A 22,693-nucleotide genomic window follows, 5' to 3' on the forward strand; every position below is an offset into this window, starting at 1 on the left:
GCGGTGAGGTGTTTAGTATAGTCTGGAAATGAGTGGAACTTAATATTATTGAGGTTAATAATACTGTAGGAACACATACATCCCCAAATTCTGTTATTTCAGATGGTTTTATGATTTTTTTCCAAAAAAAATACAAAACAAGACAAAATCCGCCAGGGCGGTTTTGTCAAAACCAATACAGATCCAAAACAAAAAGGAGATACTAATCCAAAACCAAAACACAAAACCTGAAAAATGGCACGGTGCACACCCCTAGTTTGAATACATCACTTTAGGTTGCACTTGAGATTACTATTATATATCTGATCATACAACATGGAAATCCTTTCTGATCATTTATACCAGGGCTGGCCAAATCGGTCCTCGAGATCTACCAACAGTACACATTTTCCAGACCACCTAGCTGGTGCACAGGTGTAGTCATTACTAATTAAGATGTGCTGCATTCATTCCTAACTGACAATTCTACAGATCTCCAGGAGGCCCGGAAAACATGAACTGTTGGTAGATCTCGAGGTCTGGTTTGGCCAGCCCTGATTTATACTATCTGCAGCTCTGGTCTCTGGGCATATACGCTGCTTTCTTATGTTTATTTCATGTCAATTGTATCTGATAATTTTATTTATTTTGTCTATTCCACTCCAAGGAGCAAATGTAATTTCCTGTTGCTGTATAAAATATTTGCCATGCTGGCATGCTGGTTATTTATTGTATTATATTACTTTTTATTCTTGCATTATTTTGTGATATACTCAGTATTGCTATACCAAGCACCATATCCAATCTTCTATGGACATAATACCAATAATTCTGTACTCGGCCGGCAGACACTTACAGTTTACTAATAAATATTCCACATTGTCTATAACTGTGAGTACAAGCAACTCCTGGGCTCCTGGCAGGAAATAAACTTACTAGGGATGACCATCGGTGGGTTATCCATCTACCGTCGGTGGATAACCTCGATGGTGGGCAACCATCTCTAAGGGAACCATCAATGGTTTTGCCCATTGATGGTCCCCATTACTTTAGTATTGAGCTAGACGCGGGCCAATCAGAGCCCGAGGACATGGCTTCATGGGTGTCTGGGGGCGGAGCTATGCTGTGTACATGCCATCATAGAGAAAAAAATTGAAATCATTTGATAGCTCTTTATCATCAATGGAGGGAAACCATCTGGTTCTCCCCATCAATGGTAAAAGTAGTTAAAAGTAGTTACCATCGGTCGTAGACCATCACTGATTTCAAATCCCTACTTTTTACTGCCATGGTGACACTGACCAAGCTGTACAAAGAGGAGACCTATTAATCACAGGCCCGGAAGACACAGGACCCAGGTATTACATTAAATTCTGAGGCTCCAGAAGCAACGCAGTCATAAGGGAGAAACTCAGCAAATAGTTTCTCTGGAACAGTAAAACTTTAATAGATATGGAGAAAACTTAACTAACCAGAGATTAGGCCCATAAACAGTCTGTCATAGCTCTAATCTCTCCCCATATAATCATTCACAGACACACTTTCACTTTCATCACATATCTCTGTCTGTGGACATTACTGCTCAGCCCTTCCCTCTGCACTGATCTGTATAGTGAGAAACTTTTGTTTAATTTCTTCCTGTTACCTAGAATGGCGTCTGCAGACCTGGGAGCTGAGCTGAGCTGTTCCATCTGCCTGAGCACTTATACAGACCCTGTATCCCTGAGATGTGGCCACATCTTCTGCCAGGACTGTATTGTGAGTGTGCTGGATACACAGGAGAGGGCTGGGGGATATTCCTGTCCGGAGTGCAGGGCAGAGTATCAGGAACGCCCGGCACTGGAGAAGAACAGGAAGCTGAGTAACATTGTGGAAAGATTCCTATGTAGTCACCCAGAGCCGGAGAAGACCCGGATCTTCTGTACTTACTGTGACTCTCCTGTGCCGGCTACTAAAACATGTCTGCTGTGTGACGCTTCATTTTGTGACAAACACTTGACCAAACACAGTAAATCCGCAGAACATGTTTTATCTGAACCCACTGTTTCCTTGGAGGACAGAAAATGCTCAGCACACAAGGAGATGGTGAAGTATTACTGCTGTGAGGACTCAGCTGCTTTGTGTACATCCTGCTGGGTGGCTGGAGACCACCGGGGTCACCACGTGGAGCTTCTGAATGTGGTCTATGAGAGGAAAAAAAAGAAACTGAGAAATGCCACTGAGACCCTGAAGTCTGAGAGAGAGGAGACTGAGAGGAGAGTGCAGCGTCTGCAGGATCACAGGAGAGAGGAGAAGGAGAAAGCCGCTGGTGTCACTGCGAGAGTCACTGATCTGTTTAGAGACATCAGGGAGAAGTTAGACACCCTGGAGAGGGAGGTCCTGGGTGAGATCTCCAGACAGGAAGAGCAGATGTCACTCTCAGTCTCTGATCTGATCACACAGCTGGAGACACAGAAGGACGAGCTGTCCAGGAAGATTAATAGCATTGAGGAGATATGTAACATCACTGATCCATTAACTGTCCTGAAGGAAGAACCAGAGAGTGATGTCATCAGTCACAGGAGCTGTGATGTCAACAGTGATGTAAGAGTTGCTGGATGTCTGGATGAGGGAATAATCTCACAGATGTTACACAGGGGACTTTTACACTTGTCTGATAATCTGATGGATCTACAGTCAAAGAGACAGCTCACAGTGATGGAGAAAGCAGACATATTACTGGATATAAAGACAGCCAGTAATTACATTATTATATCAGAGGATCACAGATCTGCTTCTGGTACTAGTGTAAATCAGCAGAGACCAGATGGACCAGAGAGGTTTATAGTCCGGCAGGTGCTAAGCTCCTGTAGCTTCTCATCTGGGAGACATTACTGGGAAGTGGATGTGAGAGAAGCAGAGGACTGGCTGATAGGGGTGGCCGGTCACAGTATAGGGAGAAAGAAAAATGGTAATGAATCATTTATTGGTTATAATAACAAGTCATGGAACCTGTGCTTTATTAATAAACTTGGAGCACGTCATAACAATATACCTATAAATATAAATCCAGGTTCTCCTGTGAAGAAAGTGGGGATATACCTGGACTATGAGGCCGGGCGTCTGTCCTTCTATCAGCTGTGTGACCCCATCAGACACTTACACACCTTCTCCGCCACCTTCACTGAGCCCCTATATGCTGCCTTCTATGTGTATGAGAATTCCTTCATTAAAGTCCTAAAGTAAATTGTGTAACAGCGAGATAATTTGCAAGAAATAATAAAATATATTTATCTCACTGTGGTAAATGAGTAATTGAATATGACTAATGTATTTCTTTGGACTTTTTTTTTTTTCTTCCAATAATCAAAAACAGACCAAATACTATTGTAAAGGTGAGATCTATTTGTTATATAATGTGTTCATCAAACAGTAACTTCAATCCAAAACTATTAAATTGACTAAGTATAATAACTAGTGATGAGCTAGATTTTACACGGGTCCGAGGCAGACTCGAATCCTCCCGCCTTGCTCGGTTAACCCGAGCGCGCCCGAACGTCATCATCCCACAGTCGGATTCTCGCGAGATCCGTATTCTATATAAGGAGCCGCGCATCGCGGCCATTTTTCACTCGTGCATTGGAGATGATCGTGAGAGGACATGGCTGGCGTCCTCTTAGTTTCTGTGCTCAGTGTGCTGCAAATATCTGTGCTCAGTGTGCTGCAAGTGCAAATATCTACATTCTCTGCCTGAAAAACGCTCCATATCTGTGCTCAGTGTGCTGCAAATATCTGTGCTCAGTGTGCTGCAAATATCTGTGCCCAGTGTGCTGCAAATATCTGTGCTCAGTGTGCTGCAAGTGCAAATATCTACGTTCTCTGCCTGAAAAACGCGCCATATCTGTGCTCAGTGTGCTGCAAATATCTGTGCTCAGTGTGCTAATTGCTTTATTGTGGGGACTGGGGACCAGCAGTATTATATAGTAGGAGTACAGTGCAGAGTTTTGCTGACCAGTGACCACCAGTATTATATGTTCTCTGCCTGAAAAACGCTCCATATGTGTGCTGCATTGTAGTATATAGTAGGAGAACAGTGCAGAGTTTTGCTGACCCCCAGTATAACACACTATATATATATATATATATATATATATAATTTTAGCAGTACGGTACAGTAGTCCACTGCTCTACCTCTGTGTCGTCAAGTATACTATCCCATCCATACCTGTGGTGCATTTCAGTTTTGCACAGTTTGCTGACCACCAGTATATATAATATATAGCAGTACGGTACAGTAGGCCACTGCTCTACCTACCTCTGTGTTGTCAAGTATACTATCCATCCATACCTGTGGTGCATTTCAGTTTTGCACAGTTTGCTGACCACCAGTATATATAATATATAGCAGTACGGTACAGTAGGCCACTACTCTACCTCTGTGTCGTCAAGTATACTATCCATCCATACCTACATAAGGGTGGGTGGGAGGGCCCAAGGACAATTCCATCTTGCACCTCTTTTTTTTCTTTCATTTTTCTTTGCATCATGTGCTGTTTGGGGACTCTTTTTTTGAAGTGCCATCCTGTCGGACACTGCAGTGCCACTCCTAGATGGGCCAGGTGTTTGTGTCGGCCACTTGGGTTGCTAAGCTTAGTCATCCAGCGACCTCTGTGCAAATTTTAGGACTAAAAATAATATTGTGAGGTGTTCAGAATAGACTGGAAATCAGAGTAAATTATTGTTATTGAGGTTAATAGAATTTGGGGGTCATTTTGATCCCATAGTATTATGATTTAAGCTGTTTTTGAGGGTTTTTTGTAAAAAAAACACCCGAATCCAAAACACACCCGAATCCGCCAAAAAAATTTCAGGGAGGTTTTGCCAAAACGCATCCGAATCCAAAACACGGCCGCGGAACCAAAACCCGAAAAATTTCCAGTGCACATCACTAATAAAAACATACAGTACAAAGTTCTCCATAACTGGGCTGCAGAGTTACTGTCACAACTGAGGGCTGAGGCTGACTGGAGGAAGCCTCAGTTGTAGGGACTGAAGTGTGGAAGAACTTAGCAGGCTGTATTAGGTTCTTAGACATGCAGGTGACCACTGGAACAAATGCCCGAGGGCATGACCAAGACAACTTAGTAAAAGTTTAAGAGATATTTATTAAACATAGTTCAATAGACAGCGATGCTCAGCAATGTTAGATAATGACACAATATAACTTGTAGATGCAGGTGTGAACTGTTGAATAAGGATTAAACTCCAGTATAAAGGAAAGTCAATTGTGAAAGTTCTAATATACTGGAGATTGATGATAGATGGTAATTAGGAAATAATGATCAGACACACTGGTGACTTGAGATCGGTGTAAGACACCAATGATGACTTGGAGGTGGTGATAGAACACAGATGATGACTTGGATGATGATGGCTGGCAAGATGAAACCCCGCTGGAAGCTGAAAGCCGGTACTGGATTATTGCCAGTTGCTGAAACCAATGCTGGTAAACTTGTAGAGTCAGGCTACACCGCCAGATAGTAGCTGGTGCGCGTCTCTAGTGGAGCTGGAACACCTGGAACGAAATCTGGATAACCACAACAGAGGAGACTTTGCAACACAGGGTTTGACAACCAAAGCACTGACCTCTTACCAGCCCAGGAACAGGATACTTATCCCTGCTGCAGGGATTTGCTGGCTGATTAAGCAGAGCTCTAAATTTCCTATTATTACATAGTGTATAGTTCTTCTTACTAACAGCCAGCAGAGTGCGTGGGAAAAATCCCTTTTGTATTTCTTGTCTAGAGTAACCCCCTCCCGCAGCACCTGGGGATTGTTACCAGCTTGATTAGAGCAGTTTTCCACTATTTATTGCAGTTCAGAGAGGCATAGATGGAGCCAGCATTAGGAGGGCATGCTGGGTCCTGTGGTGCCATTTGGAGGATACAGGGGTGCCTCCAGGTAAACTAGCTCTCAATCTGGATATGTTCTGTATGTGCCATTATCATGTGGCCATACTTTAAGCAATTGTATGACCCATAGTGGATGTTATTATTATTATGCTGTGTAGGGTTTGGGGAGTGGTACCCACCGGGTCTGGTGGGGCTGGGCCACCTTGGGGTAGCATGCCATATTATTTATTTAGCACTTATGTAACACTCCTATTTTTTCACTAATATTACTCTTTTGAGTATTTTATTAACACCCTTATTTTTGTAGCACTTTCTAACCCATAGCTTCTGCTTTTTTCATAACACATATTAACACTTTAGTATTTCAATGGTGTGCTGCCCTGGGGTGGTAGGGCCTGAGCCGACTTTGTGGGGTCCAAGCCCTGGACCTATGCTTAGTTAGGGACCTCCAGTAATAGAGCAGCCGTGAAGTGGCCTGGAGGCTTATCATATCTTTTGCAAAACATATGTAACGAAGAGCTCTAAATTTCCTATTATTACATAGTATATAGTTCTTCTTACTAACAGCCAGCAGAGTGCGTGGGAAAATCCCTTTTGTATTTCTTGTCTAGAGTAACCCCCTCCCGCAGCACCTGGGGATAGTTACCAGCTTGATTAGAGCAGTTTTCCACTATTTATTGCAGTTCAGAGAGGCATAGATGGAGCCAGCATTAGGAGGGCATGCTGGGTCCTGTGGTGCCATTTGGAGGATACAGGGGTGCCTCCAGGTAAACTAGCTCTCAATCTGGATATTTTCTGTATGCGCCATTATCATGTGGCCATACATTAAGCAATTGTATCACCCATAGTGGATGTTATTATTATTATGCTGTGTATGTGTTTGGGGAGTGGTACCCCCCGGGTCTGGTGGGGCTGGGCCACCTTGGGGTAGCATGCCATATTATTTATTTAGCACTTATGTAACACTCCTATTTTTTCACTAATATTACTCTTTTGAGTTTTTTATTAACACCCTTATTTTTGTAGCACTTTCTAACCCATAGCTTCTGCTTCTTTCTTAACACATATTAACACTTTAGTATTTCAATGGTGTGCTGCCCTGGGGTGGTCGGGCCTGAGCCGACTTTGTGGGGTCCAAGCCCTGGACCTATGCTTAGTTAGGGACCTCCAGTAATAGAGCAGCCGTGAAGTGGCCTGGAGGCTTATCATATCTTTTGCAAAACATATGTAACGAAGAGATCTAAATTTCCTATTATTACATAGTATATAGTTCTTCTTACTAACAGCCAGCAGAGTGCGTGGGAAAATCCCTTTTGTATTTCTTGTCTAGAGTAACCCCCTCCCGCAGCACCTGGGGATTGTTACCAGCTTGATTAGAGCAGTTTTCCACTATTTATTGCAGTTCAGAGAGGCATAGATGGAGCCAGCATTAGGAGGGCATGCTGGGTCCTGTGGTGCCATTTGGAGGATACAGGGGTGCCTCCAGGTAAACTAGCTCTCAATCTGGATATTTTCTGTATGTGCCATTATCATGTGGCCATACATTAAGCAATTGTATCACCCATAGTGGATGTTATTATTATTATTATGCTGTGTATGGGTTTGGGGAGTGGTACCCCCCGGGTCTGGTGGGGCTGGGCCACCTTGGGGTAGCATGCCATAATATTTATTTAGCACTTATGTAACACTCCTATTTTTTCACTAATATAACTCTTTTGAGTATTTTATTAACACCCTTATTTTTGTAGCACTTTCTAACCCATAGCTTCTGCTTCTTTCTTAACACATATTAACACTTTAGTATTTCAATGGTGTGCTGCCCTGGGGTGGTCGGGCCTGAGCCGACTTTGTGGGGTCCAAGCCCTGGACCTATGCTTAGTTAGGGACCTCCAGTAATAGAGCAGCCGTGAAGTGGCCTGGAGGCTTATCATATCTTTTGCAAAACATATGTAACGAAGAGCTCTAAATTTCCTATTATTACATAGTATATAGTTCTTCTTACTAACAGCCGGCAGAGTGCGTGGGAAAAATCCCTTTTGTATTTCTTGTCTAGAGTAACCCCCTCCCGCAGCACCTGGGGATTGTTACCAGCTTGATTAGAGCAGTTTTCCACTATTTATTGCAGTTCAGAGAGGCATAGATGGAGCCAGCATTAGGGGGGCATGCTGGGTCCTGTGGTGCCATTTGGAGGATACAGGGGTGCCTCCAGGTAAACTAGCTCTCAATCTGGATATGTTCTGTATGTGCCATTATCATGTGGCCATACATTAAGCAATTGTATCACCCATAGTGGATGTTATTATTATTATGCTGTGTATGGGTTTGGGGAGTGGTACCCCCCGGGTCTGGTGGGGCTGGGCCACCTTGGGGTAGCATGCCATATTATTTATTTAGCACTTATGTAACACTCCTATTTTTTCACTAATATTACACTTTTGAGTATTTTATTAACACCCTTATTTTTGTAGCACTTTCTAACCCATAGCTTCTGCTTCTTTCTTAACACATATTAACACTTTAGTATTTCAATGGTGTGCTTCCCTGGGGTGGTCGAGCCTGAGCCGACTTTGCCCTAGACCTATGCTTAGTTAGGGACCTCCAGTAATAGAGCAGCCGTGAAGTGGCCTGGAGGCTTATCATATCTTTTGCAAAACATATGTAACGAAGAGCTCTAAATTTCCTATTATTACATAGTATATAGTTCTTCTTACTAATAGCCAGCAGAGTGCGTGGGAAAAATCCCTTTTGTATTTCTTGTCTAGAGTAACCCCCTCCCGCAGCACCTGGGGATTGTTACCAGCTTGATTAGAGCAGTTTTCCACTATTTATTGATTAAGCAGATTCCAGAGCGCAGCGGATAGGACAAAGCAACCACATGTGACTGGAAAAACATGGCTGCGCTTATGTTAGCCTTTGGAGGGAAAGTGTGTTTTTATTTCCTCATGCGGTCCCAGCAATGGCGGCGGAGGCTGCAGAGAACAATGGAGGCCATATTGGAATATGTCACATGAGAAACCACAGCTATGGCGGCGGAGGCCAGGGAGAGCCAGAGATGCCAGGCTGAATATCCCACATCGAAGGTAATGGCGTCAGGGACCGCGGCGGGCTGTTAGCTCCATTCCTGAACAATACACTTAGGAGCTGGTGATGATGGCGGCGGAGGGCAGGGGACGCCATACACAGTGTTACCACTTGTGAAGCTGTTGTGACAGCGCTGTGGAATGGCGGGAGAGTAATATGAAGTAGAGAGATCAGCAAACCATATGCTAGTAATGCAGATGGGATGCTACTTATGCTAAGCCAGTCTCAGGAGACACCTAAAAGGCAAATAATGGTGACCAGTTACCCGGATTGTGACGGCGCCCCCCCCCCTTTAGGAGTGGCCCAAGGACACTTCTTAGGCTTGAGATGAAATTTGGTGTGGAAATCCCGGACCAACTTAGGAGCATGGACATCCAATGCATTAGTCCAGGAACGTTCCTCGGGGCCATAGCCCTTCCAGTCAATCAGGTACTGAAGATGACTGTACCGGAAACGTGAATCCAGAATCTTAGCGACCTCATACTTAACACTGCGTTGAAATTGAACTTTGGGTGCAGTGGGGAGCGCAGAATGGAAATGGGTCAGGATTACTGGTTTAAGAAGAGAAATATGAAAAATCCTGAGAAACTTCAGGAATTGAGGTAACTTGAGTTTATAGGCAACTGGATTGACTACTTGCTCTATCTGGATAGGACCGATGTAATGAGGAGCAAATTTCATACTCTGAACTTTCAATCTTAAATTTTTAGTTAGTAGTCTGGCTATCTATCACCAGCTTGAGAGCAGGAACTGCTCTACATTTCTTTTCCGCAAACTTCTTGTACCTTGAAGATGCTTTCAGAAGAGTTGCCCGAACATTCTTCCAATTCTTGGAAAACTGGTGAAGTGTGATATCAGCTACAGGCACATAAGTTGCAGGAAGCAGTTGAAATTTTGGAACCTTTGGATGGAACCCATAATTGGTGAAGAATGGCATAGAAGATGAAGAATGGTATTGATTGTTATGACAGAAATCGGCCCATGGAAGAAGATGAAGCCAGTTGTCTTGAGAAGAAGAAACATAATTTCTGAGGAAGGCCTCAAGGTCCTGATTCACCCTTTTTCGGTTTGACCGTTCGTTTGGGGATAAGACGTGGAAAATTTCAACTTGACTTGAAGCACCAGACACAGACTTCGCCAGAATTTGGCCACAAATTGGACACCTCGGTCAGAAATATCTCCTGAGGGAGACTGTGTAGTCTGAAGATCTCCTGGATGAAGACTTGAGCCAACTTGGGAGCTGAGGGATGAAATGAGCTATCTTGGTGAACCGGTCAACTACCACCAAGATGGTATTGTACTTGTTACTTTCAGGCAGATCAGTAATAAAGTCCATTGATAAATGGGTCCAAGGACGGTATGCTACAGACAGGAGTCAGCTGCCTAACGGGCGCCTGACGAGGTATCTTGTGCTGGGCACACTTAGGACAGGATGCAATAAGTTCTATAATGTCCTTCTTTAGGGTTGGCCACCAGTATAATCTGGAAATTAATTCTAAGGTCTTCTGGTTACCCGCATGTCCAGCAAAGCGTGAGGAATGTGCCCATTGCAAGAGCTTTCTTTTGAGAGACGGTTTTCCTAAATGTTTCCCTGGCGGGGAAATAGAGTCCATCCTCACTGCAGAGAATGCCACTGGATCAATAATAAGATGCTTGTCAGTAGATTCAGATTCCTTTTCTTGCTCCCAGGAGCGTGAAAGGGCATCAGCCTTGCGATTCTGTGACCCTGGACAAAACTGGTGTTTAAAGTCAAACCTGGAAAAGAATAGTGCCCAGCGAGCTTGACGAGGATTGAGACATTGAGCACTTTTTAGATACAGGAGGTTCTTGTGGTCCATCAGAATGATAATAGTATGGGAAGCTCCCTCCAGCAAATATCTCCACTCTTCCAGATCGAGTTTGATAGCCAAAAGTTCTTGATTGCCAATAGCGTAGTTGAGCTCAGCAGGAGAGAACTTTCGTGAAAAGAAGCCACAATGGTGTAAGTGACCGTCATCAGCTCTTTGAGACAGGACTGTGCCTACTCCAATGGAAGTGGCATCCACCTCAAGAGTAAAAGGTGAACAGGTTGCTTCAGAATTGGAGCAGAGAGAAACTGTTGCTTCAGAAGATGAAAAGCTTGCATAGCCTCTTCTGACCATCTAGAAGGATGAGCACCCTTTTTGGTAAGAGCAGTGACTGGTGCCACAATAGTAGAAAAGTTCTGAATAAATGTCCTGTATTAATTGGCGAATCCTAGGAATCTCTGAATCCCCTTGAGAGTAGTGGGTATTGGCCAATCACTGATTGCTTGGAGTTTCTCAGGGTCCATCTCTAGTCCGGAACCGGACACAATGTAACCTAGAAACGGTATGGACTTGACCTCGAAGATACACTACTCCAACTTACAGTAAAGCTGGTTGGCACAGAGACGGGACAGAACTTCCTTGACCCAGTAGCAATGTTTCTCTAAATCATTGGCGAAGATGAGAATATCGTCAAGGTAGACCACAACGTGTCGGTAGAGGATATCTCGAAAGATTTCATTAACAAAGTGTTGATATACAGCTGGAGCGTTAACGAGTCCAAAAGGCATGACGAGGTACTCATAATGTCCATCACGGGTGTTAAATGCGGTCTTCCACTCATCGCTGATATGGATGAGATTGTATGCACACTTAAGGTCCAGCTTAGAGAAAATAGTAGCTCCACAAACAACTCGGTAATGAGAGGCAAAGGATACCGTTTTTTCACAGTAATGTCATTTAACTCACGGTAGTCAATACAGGGCGGCAGGCCAATGTCTGTCTTCTTTACGAAGAAGAAGCCTGCCCCAGCTGGAGACGAGGAAGGTCGGATAAACCCTTTGGCAAGGTTTTCTTTGATATATTCTTCCATAGAATGGGTTTCAGGTAATGACAATGGATACGTGCGTCCCTGAGGTGGAGTGTTCCATGGAATGAGATCAATAGGACAATCCCACTCCCTATGAGGGGGAAGAATATCTGTAGAGGACTTGCTAAAGACATCTGTGGTCTCAGTATGGAGGAGGCGGAGCATCAAAAGACGTGGAGGAAGATGTACACATTGGAAGTACTTTCTGAAGACAGGTCTTGGAGTAGGAAGGACTCCATGCCAGGATGTGCGTAGTTTCCCAGTCAATTTGAGGGTTGTGGAGACGAAGCCATGGAAGACCTAAAACCACGTAATGTGTGGCTTTTGGAATCACCAGAAAGGAAATCTGTTCAGAGTGAAGAACGCCTACCTTCAGACGGATAGGCAGGGTATTGGAAACAATAGCTGCATCAGAAATCCTGCTGCCATCCACTGCAGTCAAGGATATGGAAGATGAAAATCTCTCTGGAGTAGGGACCACCGCTTAACGTACTCTTCAGTTATGAAGTTCCCAGCTGCTCCGGAATCTAACAGAGCAGTGACGTTCCTGAAGCGCTGAGCAACTTGAAGCGAAACTGGAAGATTACAATCACATGAAGGTGGAGAGGATTTAATTTCGTTTCCCGGACGATTTGGGCAAGCGTTGATGACATGAGTAGGAGCAGTACAGACACAGAGACGTTCAGATAGGCGTCTTCTACGCTCTGCAGGTGACAGACGAGAATTACCTATCTGCATGGGTTCAGCCTTGGGTGGAGATGACTGACGAGGAGAAGGAATAGTAGAGTTTTTAGGAACTGAGGATCTTCCTCGCTCAATCGCCCTTTTACAGAACCGGAGATCGACTTTGTTACAGAGGGATATGAGTTTGTCTAATTTTGGAGGCAAGTCTCATCCTTGAGCCGATCAGATAACCCATGCCAGAAGGCTGCATAAAGAGCATCATCATTCCAGGAAAGTTCGGAGAATAGGATCTGGAACTATATTAGATATTGACCGACTATTCGTTTCCCCTGCCATAGCCGGAGGATTTCGGGAGAGGCAGAGGTCACACGCCCTGGTTCATCAAAGATACGCCTAGAGGTTGCCACAAAGCTTGTATATGATGAAAGCAAGGCATGACATTTTTCCCATAGAGGTGATGCCCAATCGAGGGCTGAGCCACTGAGGAGGGAAATGATGTAGGCAACCTTGGTGCGGTCAGTTGAAAAATTACCAGGCTGCAACTCGAAATGTATTTCACATTGATTTAGGAAACCCCGACAGGCTTTTGGGAAACCTTCAAATTTGGCAGGTGTCTGTATATGAAGACGAGGAGCAGAAACGGTAATGGTGGGTGGGGATACCACCAAAGGTACTGCAGTCGGCATACTGGATGCCCCTGAACCACACAGGGTTGTTTCAATCCCATCCAGCCAAGAGGAGAGATCCTGGAGACAGCGAATCACTTGGCCCTGTGCAGCTTCCTGATGATCAAGGCAAGCTGCAAGTTCTTGTATCGGCCCGGTCCCTTGGACCTGATCTCTGGCCGGATCCATAAGGTCAGTGCTTACTGTCTCAACTGAGGGCTGAGGCTGACTGGAGGAAGCCTCAGTTGTAGGTACTGAAGTGTGGAAGAACTTAGCAGGCTCTATTAGGTTCTTTGACATGCAGTTGACCACTGGAACAAATGCCCGAAGGTGCGACCAAGACAACTTAGTAAAAGTTTAAGAGGTATTTATTAAACACAGTTCAATAGACAGCGATGCTCAGCAGTGTTAGATAATGACACAATATAACTTGTAGATGCAGGTGCGAATGCTGGACTGGATAAGTACTCATGAACTGTTGAATAAGGATTAAACTTCAGTATAAAGGAAAGTCAATTGTAAAAGTTCTAATATACTGGAGATTGATGATAGATGGTAATTAGGAAATAATGATCAGACACACTGGTGACTTGAGATTGGTGTAAGACACCGATGATGACTTGGAGGCGGTGATAGAACACCGATGACGACTTGGATGATGATGGCTGGCAAGATGAAACCCCGCTGGAAGCTGAAAGCCGGTACTGGATTACTGCCAGTTGCTGAAACCAATGCTGGTAAACTTGTAGAGTCAGGCTACACCGCCAGATAGTAGCTGGTGCTTGTCTCTAGTGGAGCTGAACTCAGGCGCTGGAACACCTGGAACGAAAGCTGGATAACCACAACAGAGGAGACTTTGCAACACCGGGTTTCACAACCAAAGCACTGACCTCTTACCAGCCCAGGAACAGGATACTTATACCTGCTGGCAAGCAGGCATTGACTGGCTGATTAAGTTGATTCCAGAGCGCAGTGGATAGGACGAGGCAACCACATGTGACTGGAAAAACATGGCTGCGCCCAGTGGCAGAACTAGTGAGCGGTGGGCCCATATGCAACAAAATGCTCTGCTCCCCCTCCACCCCCACACCATCCAAGTCCACCCCCTCACCCCTGGAGAGGTTCTCGTGAGGGGGGACCTGCTCCTGGCCAGGGAAATGGATACCTAGCAACAGTGCCGTAATTAGACATTTTAGCTCTGTATGCAAGAAACGGCATTGGAGCCCATCCCCTCTATGTAAGGCAGGGGCAGTGTGCGCTGTAGGGGCGTGGCTTCGTGGGGAAGGGGTGTGGCCACAAAATAATACCAATTCATATAACGGTACACAGTAATCTCCATTATTCAAATTACGCCGCACAGTAGCACCACTACACCAGGTAGAACCCCTTTTACACATTACAGCGGACAGATTCCCCTTTTTACACATTACGGCAGACAGCGTCCCCTTTTCTTTTTACACATTACGGCAGACAGGATAGATAGGTAGATAGATCCAGTTAGCTGCAATGCCGCTTCGGTGGGTGAAAACAGATGGATATTGCGATTAATGACTGATGGTAATTATCGCAGTATCCAATTAGAGGCCATCTTCATCGGCTGAAAAACACATGGTATTGGGGATAAATTTATCACGGATTATGCTATGGCTGCCTGAGGCATCCGAAGCATAACCCATGATAAATGCCAGCATCAGTGGGAGGAGCCCACCGTATCATGGCTAATAGGATAGCCCCAGGTGATACATGAATAATTGGATACAGAGGCAAGAGATGCAAACAGCCACTTTTACAAATTCCATATAACACAATTTTTATATATATATATATATATATATATATATATATAAAATATACACACACACACACGTTCACAACATAACCGGCACTCACATTATCTCCACAACTGCCCCGGTGCCTTCCCTTGCTGCATGCAAACGTATCCAATATGTATGGGTGGCACTCCACAAGGACTTGTCGAATAAAAAGAAACTCAGAGACTGTGCTCTAGTTGCGGTAACGTTTCAGTTATGTATTAACTTTCATCAGACCAACATACATAATACATTTACATACCTTTTATACCCCACCAAACCATTGTGTGCCGCATCCCCTCGGTCCGGTCTGCTGGCGGGGATAGATGACGTCATTGCACAGTGTCTGTGCAACGCGCTCACGTCCCACGCTGCGTACCAGGTTACCATGGAGATAAACAAACAGTGCTAACATTAATTAACAATACAGCACATGAAATGTATATATCGATTTCATTAAACGGTGCAATCCATACATAGATATTAAGCATGTTTCCATAGTAATACCCTCTAGAGATATATATACACCTGTTAATACGTAATAACAAAATATAAATTAGGAAAACCATTTACAGAGAGATCAGGAGAAGCAATTCAATAACAATTGTTCATTAAGACCACCTGGAGCTATTGTGTTAAGGCGGTGAATCCATCTTGCCTCCCGCTGTAACAGCAATTTATTTCTGTCACCCCTACGGATGTTTTCAGGTTGCTGATCTATAATTTTATATTTTAAACTTGACAAGTTATGTTTAAATCTAGCAAAATGGCGTGCCACTGGTTGCGCTTGGCTCTCTCCCCCCAATGCCGCCCTAATTGAAGACCTATGCATGGCCATTCTTTCACGAAACTGTTGTGTCGTTTTCCGACGTAAAACAAACCACAGGGACAACGTATATAATAAATGACATGAGTGCTCGTACATGTCAATATTTTATCTATTTTCCCGAATGTGAATGTGAGAAGCCGGGTCCTACTTCCATAGAGCTGCATGTAGTGCAGCCTATGCACCTGTAGCAACCTGGCTTCTTAGTTAAAATTGTCTGAACTGGACCTGCTTTAAACTTAGAAATGTCATTGTGTACTAAGTAATCTTTGAGATTTCTATTTCTAGTATAACTAGGCAACAACGTTTTATCATTTAATATCCTCAAATCCTTATCAGTAGACACCACCGGCCAGATGTCCCTAGCATGTTTCTTAATCTCCTTACTAACTACAGACCATATCTGTACAAATTGAATTTTGTTATGCATTGCTTTTACATTTTTCTCTGAACTCTGCAATAAACTATTTCTGTCAATGGCCCTCATTCCGAGTTGTTCGCTCGCAAGGCGATTTTAGTAGAGTTGCACACGCTAAGCCGCCGCCTACTGGGAGTGTATTTTGGCATCTTAAAATTGCGACCGACGTATTCGCAATATTGCGATTAGCACACCTCTTAGCAGTTTCAGAGTAGCTTCAGACTTACTCTGCCTGTGCGATCAGTTCAGTGCTTGTCGTTCCTGGTTTGACGTCACAAACACACCCAGCGTTCGGCCAGAAACTCCCCCGTTTCTCCGGCCACTCCTGCGTTTTTTCCGGAAACGGTAGCGTTTTTTCCAACACGCCCATAAAACGGCCTGTTTCCGCCCAGAAACACCCATTTCCTGTCAATCACATTACGATCGCCGGAGCGATGAAAAAGCCGTGAGTAAAATTACTACCTTCATAGCAAATTTACTTGGCGCAGTTGCAGTGCGGACATTGCGCATGCGCACTAAGCGGAAAATCGCTGCGATGCGATGAAAATTACCGAGCAAACGACTCGGAATGAGGGCCAATGTTCAATACTTTGGTTTTGGTCCGCATTAATTCATCCCAGTCATATCCCCTCACCTTGAACCTCAGGACCATTTCATTGATCTCAGATTCAGTATGTACTGGATCATCTGAGATCCTGTGAACTCTGAGGAACTGGGAGTAAGGAACGCTGTACTTTGTGGAAGGTGGATGGAAGCTTGTCGCATGTAAAAGAGTATGATTACTTGTAAAGTCTCATGAAATTCTTCCTCTGTGCCCGACCAAATTAAAAACAAATTGTCTATATAACGAACAAACGAACAAAAAATAATAAGATTTTACTCACCGGTAAATCTTTCTCGTAGTCCGTAGTGGATGCTGGGGACTCCGTAAGGACCATGGGGAATAGACGGGCTCCGCAGGAGACTGGGCACTCTAAAGAAAGATTTAGTACTACTGGTGTGCACTGGCTCCTCCCTCTATGCCCCTCCTCCAGACCTCAGTTAAGGTAACTGTGCCCGGAAGAGCTGACATTATAAGGAAAGGATTTTGGAATCCAGGGTAAGACTCATACCAGCCACACCAATCACACCGTACAACTTGTGATATCCAGTTAATAGTATGAACAACAAATGAGCATCACTCAACGGATGCCACATAACATAACCCTTTATTAAGCAATAACTATATACACATATTGCAGAAAGTCCGCACCAGGGACGGGCGCCCAGCATCCACTACGGACTACGAGAAATAGATCTACTGGTGAGTAAAATCTTATTTTCTCTAACATCCTAGTGGATGCTGGGGACTCCGTAAGGACCATGGGAAATGACTCTGCAGCAACGAATGGGCAAATACAAGGTCCTCCTCAGCCAGGGTATCAAACTTGTAGAATTTTAAAAAAATGTGTTTGCACCCGACCAAGTAGCCGCTCGACAAAGCTGTAATGCCGAGACCCCTCGGGCAGCCGCCCAAGAAGAGCCCACCTTCCTTGTGGAATGGGCCTTTACAGATTTTGGATACGGCAATCCTGCCGCAGAATGAGCCTGCTGAATCGTGCTACAGATCCAGCGAGCAATAGTTTGCTTTGAAGCAGGAGCACCCAACTTGTTGGAAGCATACAGGATAAACAGCGAGTCAGTGTTCCTGACTCCAGCCGTCCTGGCTACATAGATCTTCAAAGCCCTGACTACATCAAGCAACTTGGAGTCCTCCAAGTGTTAGGCGCCGGGGTCCGCTTGCCTGCGCGGCCCGGTGCCTAGCAACTAGAGACGCCGTGCGCGTACAGCCGCCGGCTCCCTGGCAACGCTAGACGCCGGGCGCGCTGAGCCGCATGGACCCTAGCAACGGGGACGCCACTTGCGGACCGCTTTCCCCGTTGCTAGGCTTTTTTGTATTAATTTATTCACCTGCTCTCTGGCCGTGCAGCAAGGCAGCTGCACGGCATTCATTCTAATGAGCCTTTTAGCAGCTGATTGGAGGACTCCTTGTTAAATACACTCCCAGGGCTTCTCACAGACGCCGGTAATAGCTTCCTGCATGCTGCCTTTGTTTGCTGAGAGTCTGTTTCCAGTCCTGCTGTATCCGGTCATTCCAGTTATCTGTAGTCCTGAACTCGGGAGTTGTCATCTCGTCCCTGGAGTCCTGACTGATCACCATTTAACATCCTGTGGTGTCCGTGAGTCGCGGCTCTGCCGTGTGTAGCGGCTCGGCCGCTTTACCTTTATATTTTGTGTTTGGAGCATTTGCGGAGGGTTCCGCTTCCACCGGTCCTCTCTGGTATTCGGCGGTGCCGGGTAGGAGTATTGGACGAGTGGATATTTTGGTTGTCCTTTTCCCTGGCGGTTTCTCCGCACATACTTTAGTTTTTAGTTAGTTTGTAGCCCCTGGCCTGTTTGTTTAGTTAGAGGGCCTCTTGTCATCATCCTGTCTCGGATTTCCCTTTGTCTCTCACTAAGACCGGGGGGCATCGGAGTTGGGCAGACATAATCCGCCCTTCAAACGCGGCTGCCAAGGGCTCAAGAAACCATAGTCTCGCAGGGGATTTCTGACAGCACGGGTGAGACAATAGAGTTAGGGCGCCAGGGGCTATTGTCCTTTCTTGCTCCCTTTCCCAGCATTCCGTTCCAGTGCTTCGGTCCTTGCCTTAAGATCTTCCCTGACCGGAGTGCTGGAATCATAACATTATTACCGGCCATACCAAAAAATAAAATTAAACAGGGTTTAATTTTTTCTTTTTCATTCAGTTTTGTTAAGGTTTTTTGGGCCTCATGAATCCGACTGGTTTAGGGCCAAATCCTGGCCAGCTCTTAGTCAATCAGATTCAAGAACTAACTCAGATGGTTCAGGATCTTTCTCTTCGGGTGAGGTCGCAGGAAGATCTTTTGCGAGCCTCCCCAAGGGGAGTCCCTGAACCAAAGATGCATTTACCTGACCGTTTTTCTGGTGATAGAAAATTATTGTTTAATTTTAAAGATGCCTGTAAACTTTATTTTCGTTTAAGACCAAATTCCTCTGGTACTGAATCTCAGCGGGTTGGGATTATTATTTCTTTACTCCAGGGGAATCCTCAGACCTGGGCATTTGGTTTAAGAGCAGAGGATCCTGCGTTGTTGTCAGTAGACGCTTTCTTTAAGTCTTTAGGGCTTTTGTATGATGACCCAGATAGAGAGGCGTCTGCGGAGAGTCAGCTGCGCGCTCTCAAACAAGGTAGAAATCCTGCAGAGGTTTATTGTACTGAATTTCGCCGTTGGTCGAACGACTGTGGCTGGAATGGCCCAGCCCTGCGTAGTTGGTTTCGCCTCGGCTTATCTGAGTCTATAAAAGACAGTCTCCTCCAGTACCCCGCTTCTGAGACTCTCGATAAACTCATGGAGCTTTCTATTAAGATTGATCGTCGTCTCAGAGAGCGGAGGGCAGAAAGAGGAGCACCTGTAAGGTCAAGTCCGTGTGTATATTCCATCCCTGAAGACATAGAGGAGCCCATGCAGATGGGTCTCTCCCGGCTGTCTCCTGAGGAAAGAGCCAGAAGGCAAAATTCTGGTCTTTGTCTATACTGTGGGGGTAAGGGACATTTTGCTCGTAACTGTCCGAACAAGTCGGGAAACGCCTTGACCAGGTGAATTGTGAGGGGGTTCACCTAGGTCTGCAGCTTATCTCCTCGAATAACTCCCTTTTAGTCCCAGTTAAGGTTTCCTTTGGCAGCCTTAGTTCTTTGGTGTCGGCTTTTGTCGACAGTGGAGCTGCAGGAAACTTTATGGATTTAACTTGGGCTAAGGCCTTAGGCATTCCTCAGTTACCTTTGGGTAGGTGTGTCACCATGCATGGCTTAGATGGGAGTCCACTGTCCAATGAGGTTATTTCTCTCCGTACACCCCCTGTACTACTTACAGTAGGAGCTCTACATTCTGAAAAAATCGAGTTCTATCTTACACATTGCCCAGCAGTTCCAGTTGTTCTGGGTCACCCTTGGCTGGCCTTTCATAATCCCACCATTGATTGGCGGTCAGGGGAGATTTCTCAATGGGGTACTTTTTGTGCTAAGGAATGTATTACGTTTCCACTCAGGGTAGCAGCCATCATTCCAGAACTCATTCCTGTGGAATATCAGGAGTTTGCTGATGTTTTTTCCAAAGGCAATGCGGACATTCTGCCTCCCCATCGGCCTTATGATTGTGCTATTGAGTTAATTCCTGGTGCCGCTTTGCCAAAGGGAAGATTATATGCATTATCCGGGCCAGAAACTGTGGCTATGAATGATTATGTTAAGGAGAGCCTAGAGAAAGGTTTTATTAGACCATCAAAATCTCCTTTAAGTGCAGGCTTCTTCTTTGTGGAAAAAAAGGATGGCTCGCTTAGATCTTGCATTGACTTTAGAGCCCTGAATAAGATCTCAGTTAAAAACACTTATCCTTTGCCACTGATTTCTGTACTCTTTGATCAGTTACGTTCGGCTGTGATTTTTTCTAAAATTGACCTTAGAGGAGCATACAACCTCATCCGAATTAAATCTGGAGATGAGTGGAAGACGGCCTTCAGTACTCAGTCGGGTCACTACGAGTATCTGGTTATGCCGTTCGGCCTGTCTAATGCTCCAGCAGTTTTTCAAGACCTCATTAATGATGTGCTCCGTGACTTCCTAGGGAAATTCGTGGTCGTTTATTTAGACGACATCCTGATTTATTCTGAATCAATGGAACAACATGTTACCCAGGTGCGTCTGGTTCTTCAAAAGTTAAGTGAGAATCATTTATATGCCAAGCTGGAGAAGTGTGAGTTTCATGTCACGGAAGTATCTTTTTTAGGGTACATTATTTCCCCTCGGGGATTTTCCATGGAACCAAAGAAGCTCCAGGCCATCCTTAGTTGGACGCAACCCACCAATTTAAAAGCAATTCAGCGCTTTTTAGGGTTTGCAAATTATTATAGGAGGTTCATTCATTCTTTTTCTGACATGGTTGCTCCCATTGTAGCTCTGACAAAGAAAGGAGCGGATCCTACCAACTGTTTGCGTGAAGCTGAGTTGTCCTTTCGGGCCTTGAAACAAGCCTTTGTCTCGGCTCCAGTCCTCAGACATCCCAATCCGGAATTGCCCTTTGTTGTGGAGGTTGATGCCTCGGAGGTTGGAGTGGGGGCTATCCTTTCTCAAAAGGATCCGGAGTCTCTGGAGTTACACCCTTGTGCCTTTAAGTCCATGAAATTCTCCTCCTCTGAATCCAACTATGACGTTGGTAATCGGGAATTACTGGCGGTAAAGTGGGCTTTTGAGGAGTGGAGGCATTGGCTGGAGGGAGCAAAACATACTATTTCAGCACTGACTGACCATAAGAACCTGCAATATATTGAATCGGCTAAACAGCTTAATGCCCGGCAGGCACGTTGGGCATTATTTTTTACCCGTTTCAAATTTATAATCACGTTCAGGCCTGGTTCAAAGAATACCAAGGCGGATGCCCTGTCACGCAGCTTTCTTCCAGTTCATAATAACAGTCCTGTTACTCCCATACTTCCGTCTTCAGTCATTTGGGCAGGCCTCACACAAGATTTATTTACCCAGTTAAAACAGCTTCAACAGCAAGCTCCTGGAAATACTCCTGCTGGTCGTCTTTACGTCCCTGAGTTTTTGAGAGCTACTGTCTTAACGGAATTCCATGATAATAAAGTTTCCGGGCATCCGGGAATCTCTAAGACATTGGAGTTAGTCTCTCGCTCAGTATGGTGGCCTGGTCTTTCTAAAGACGTTAAGGAATTTGTTTATACATGTCAGGTTTGTGCACAGCATAAGGTTCCCCGTTCCTTGCCTATCGGGCAACTTATGCCCTTAAGTGTCCCTCTCAGGCCATGGTCTCATATTTCCATGGATTTTGTGGATTCCGAGTCATATGGGTGGTAGTGGACCGGTTTAGCAAAATGGCTCATTTTATTGCTCTTCCCCGATTGCCATCTGCCCAAGGGTTGGCAGTTTTGTTTCTCCGCCATGTTTTCAGACTTCATGGTTTGCCTACTGATATTGTTTCTGATCGGGGTCCACAATTCATTGCACAATTCTGGAAATGTTTTTGTGCCTCATTAAAGATGAAGTTGTCGTTAACATCCGGTTACCACCCACAACGGGCAAACCGAGCGAGTTAACCAATCATTGAAACAGTATTTGCGCTTGTTTTCAGCCAAACTCCAGAATGATTGGTCCGAGTTTCTTCCGTTGGCTGAATTTGCTTACAATAATTCTTGTCATTCCTCCACTAAAGAGTCACCATTCTTTTCAGTTTTTGGTTTTCACCCCAGAGCTAATTCCTTTTTTCATCATTCCTCAGTTTCCTCGCTAACCTTAACCTCTCATCTCAGAGCCATTTGGAAAAAGGTGCACCTTGCTCTCAGAAAAGCGGACTTTCGAGAGAAGAAATTTTGTGACAGGCTCCGACGT

At 44.9% G+C, this 22,693-nt stretch overlaps 1 protein-coding gene across 1 annotated transcript; it reads left to right on the forward strand.

The window, feature by feature from the left end:
- The first annotated feature begins 1,587 nt into the window (after positions 1-1,587).
- Positions 1,588-3,223, forward strand: LOC134943971 (E3 ubiquitin-protein ligase TRIM11-like). The gene has a single exon (XM_063932523.1). The coding sequence runs from the start codon at positions 1,630-1,632 to the stop codon at positions 3,202-3,204; it is 1,575 nt and encodes a 524-aa protein (XP_063788593.1). The 5' UTR covers positions 1,588-1,629; the 3' UTR covers positions 3,205-3,223.
- The last annotated feature ends 19,470 nt before the right edge of the window (positions 3,224-22,693 follow it).

This window comes from Pseudophryne corroboree, chromosome 7, assembly GCF_028390025.1.
Source record: "Pseudophryne corroboree isolate aPseCor3 chromosome 7, aPseCor3.hap2, whole genome shotgun sequence".
NCBI lineage: Eukaryota > Metazoa > Chordata > Amphibia > Anura > Myobatrachidae > Pseudophryne > Pseudophryne corroboree.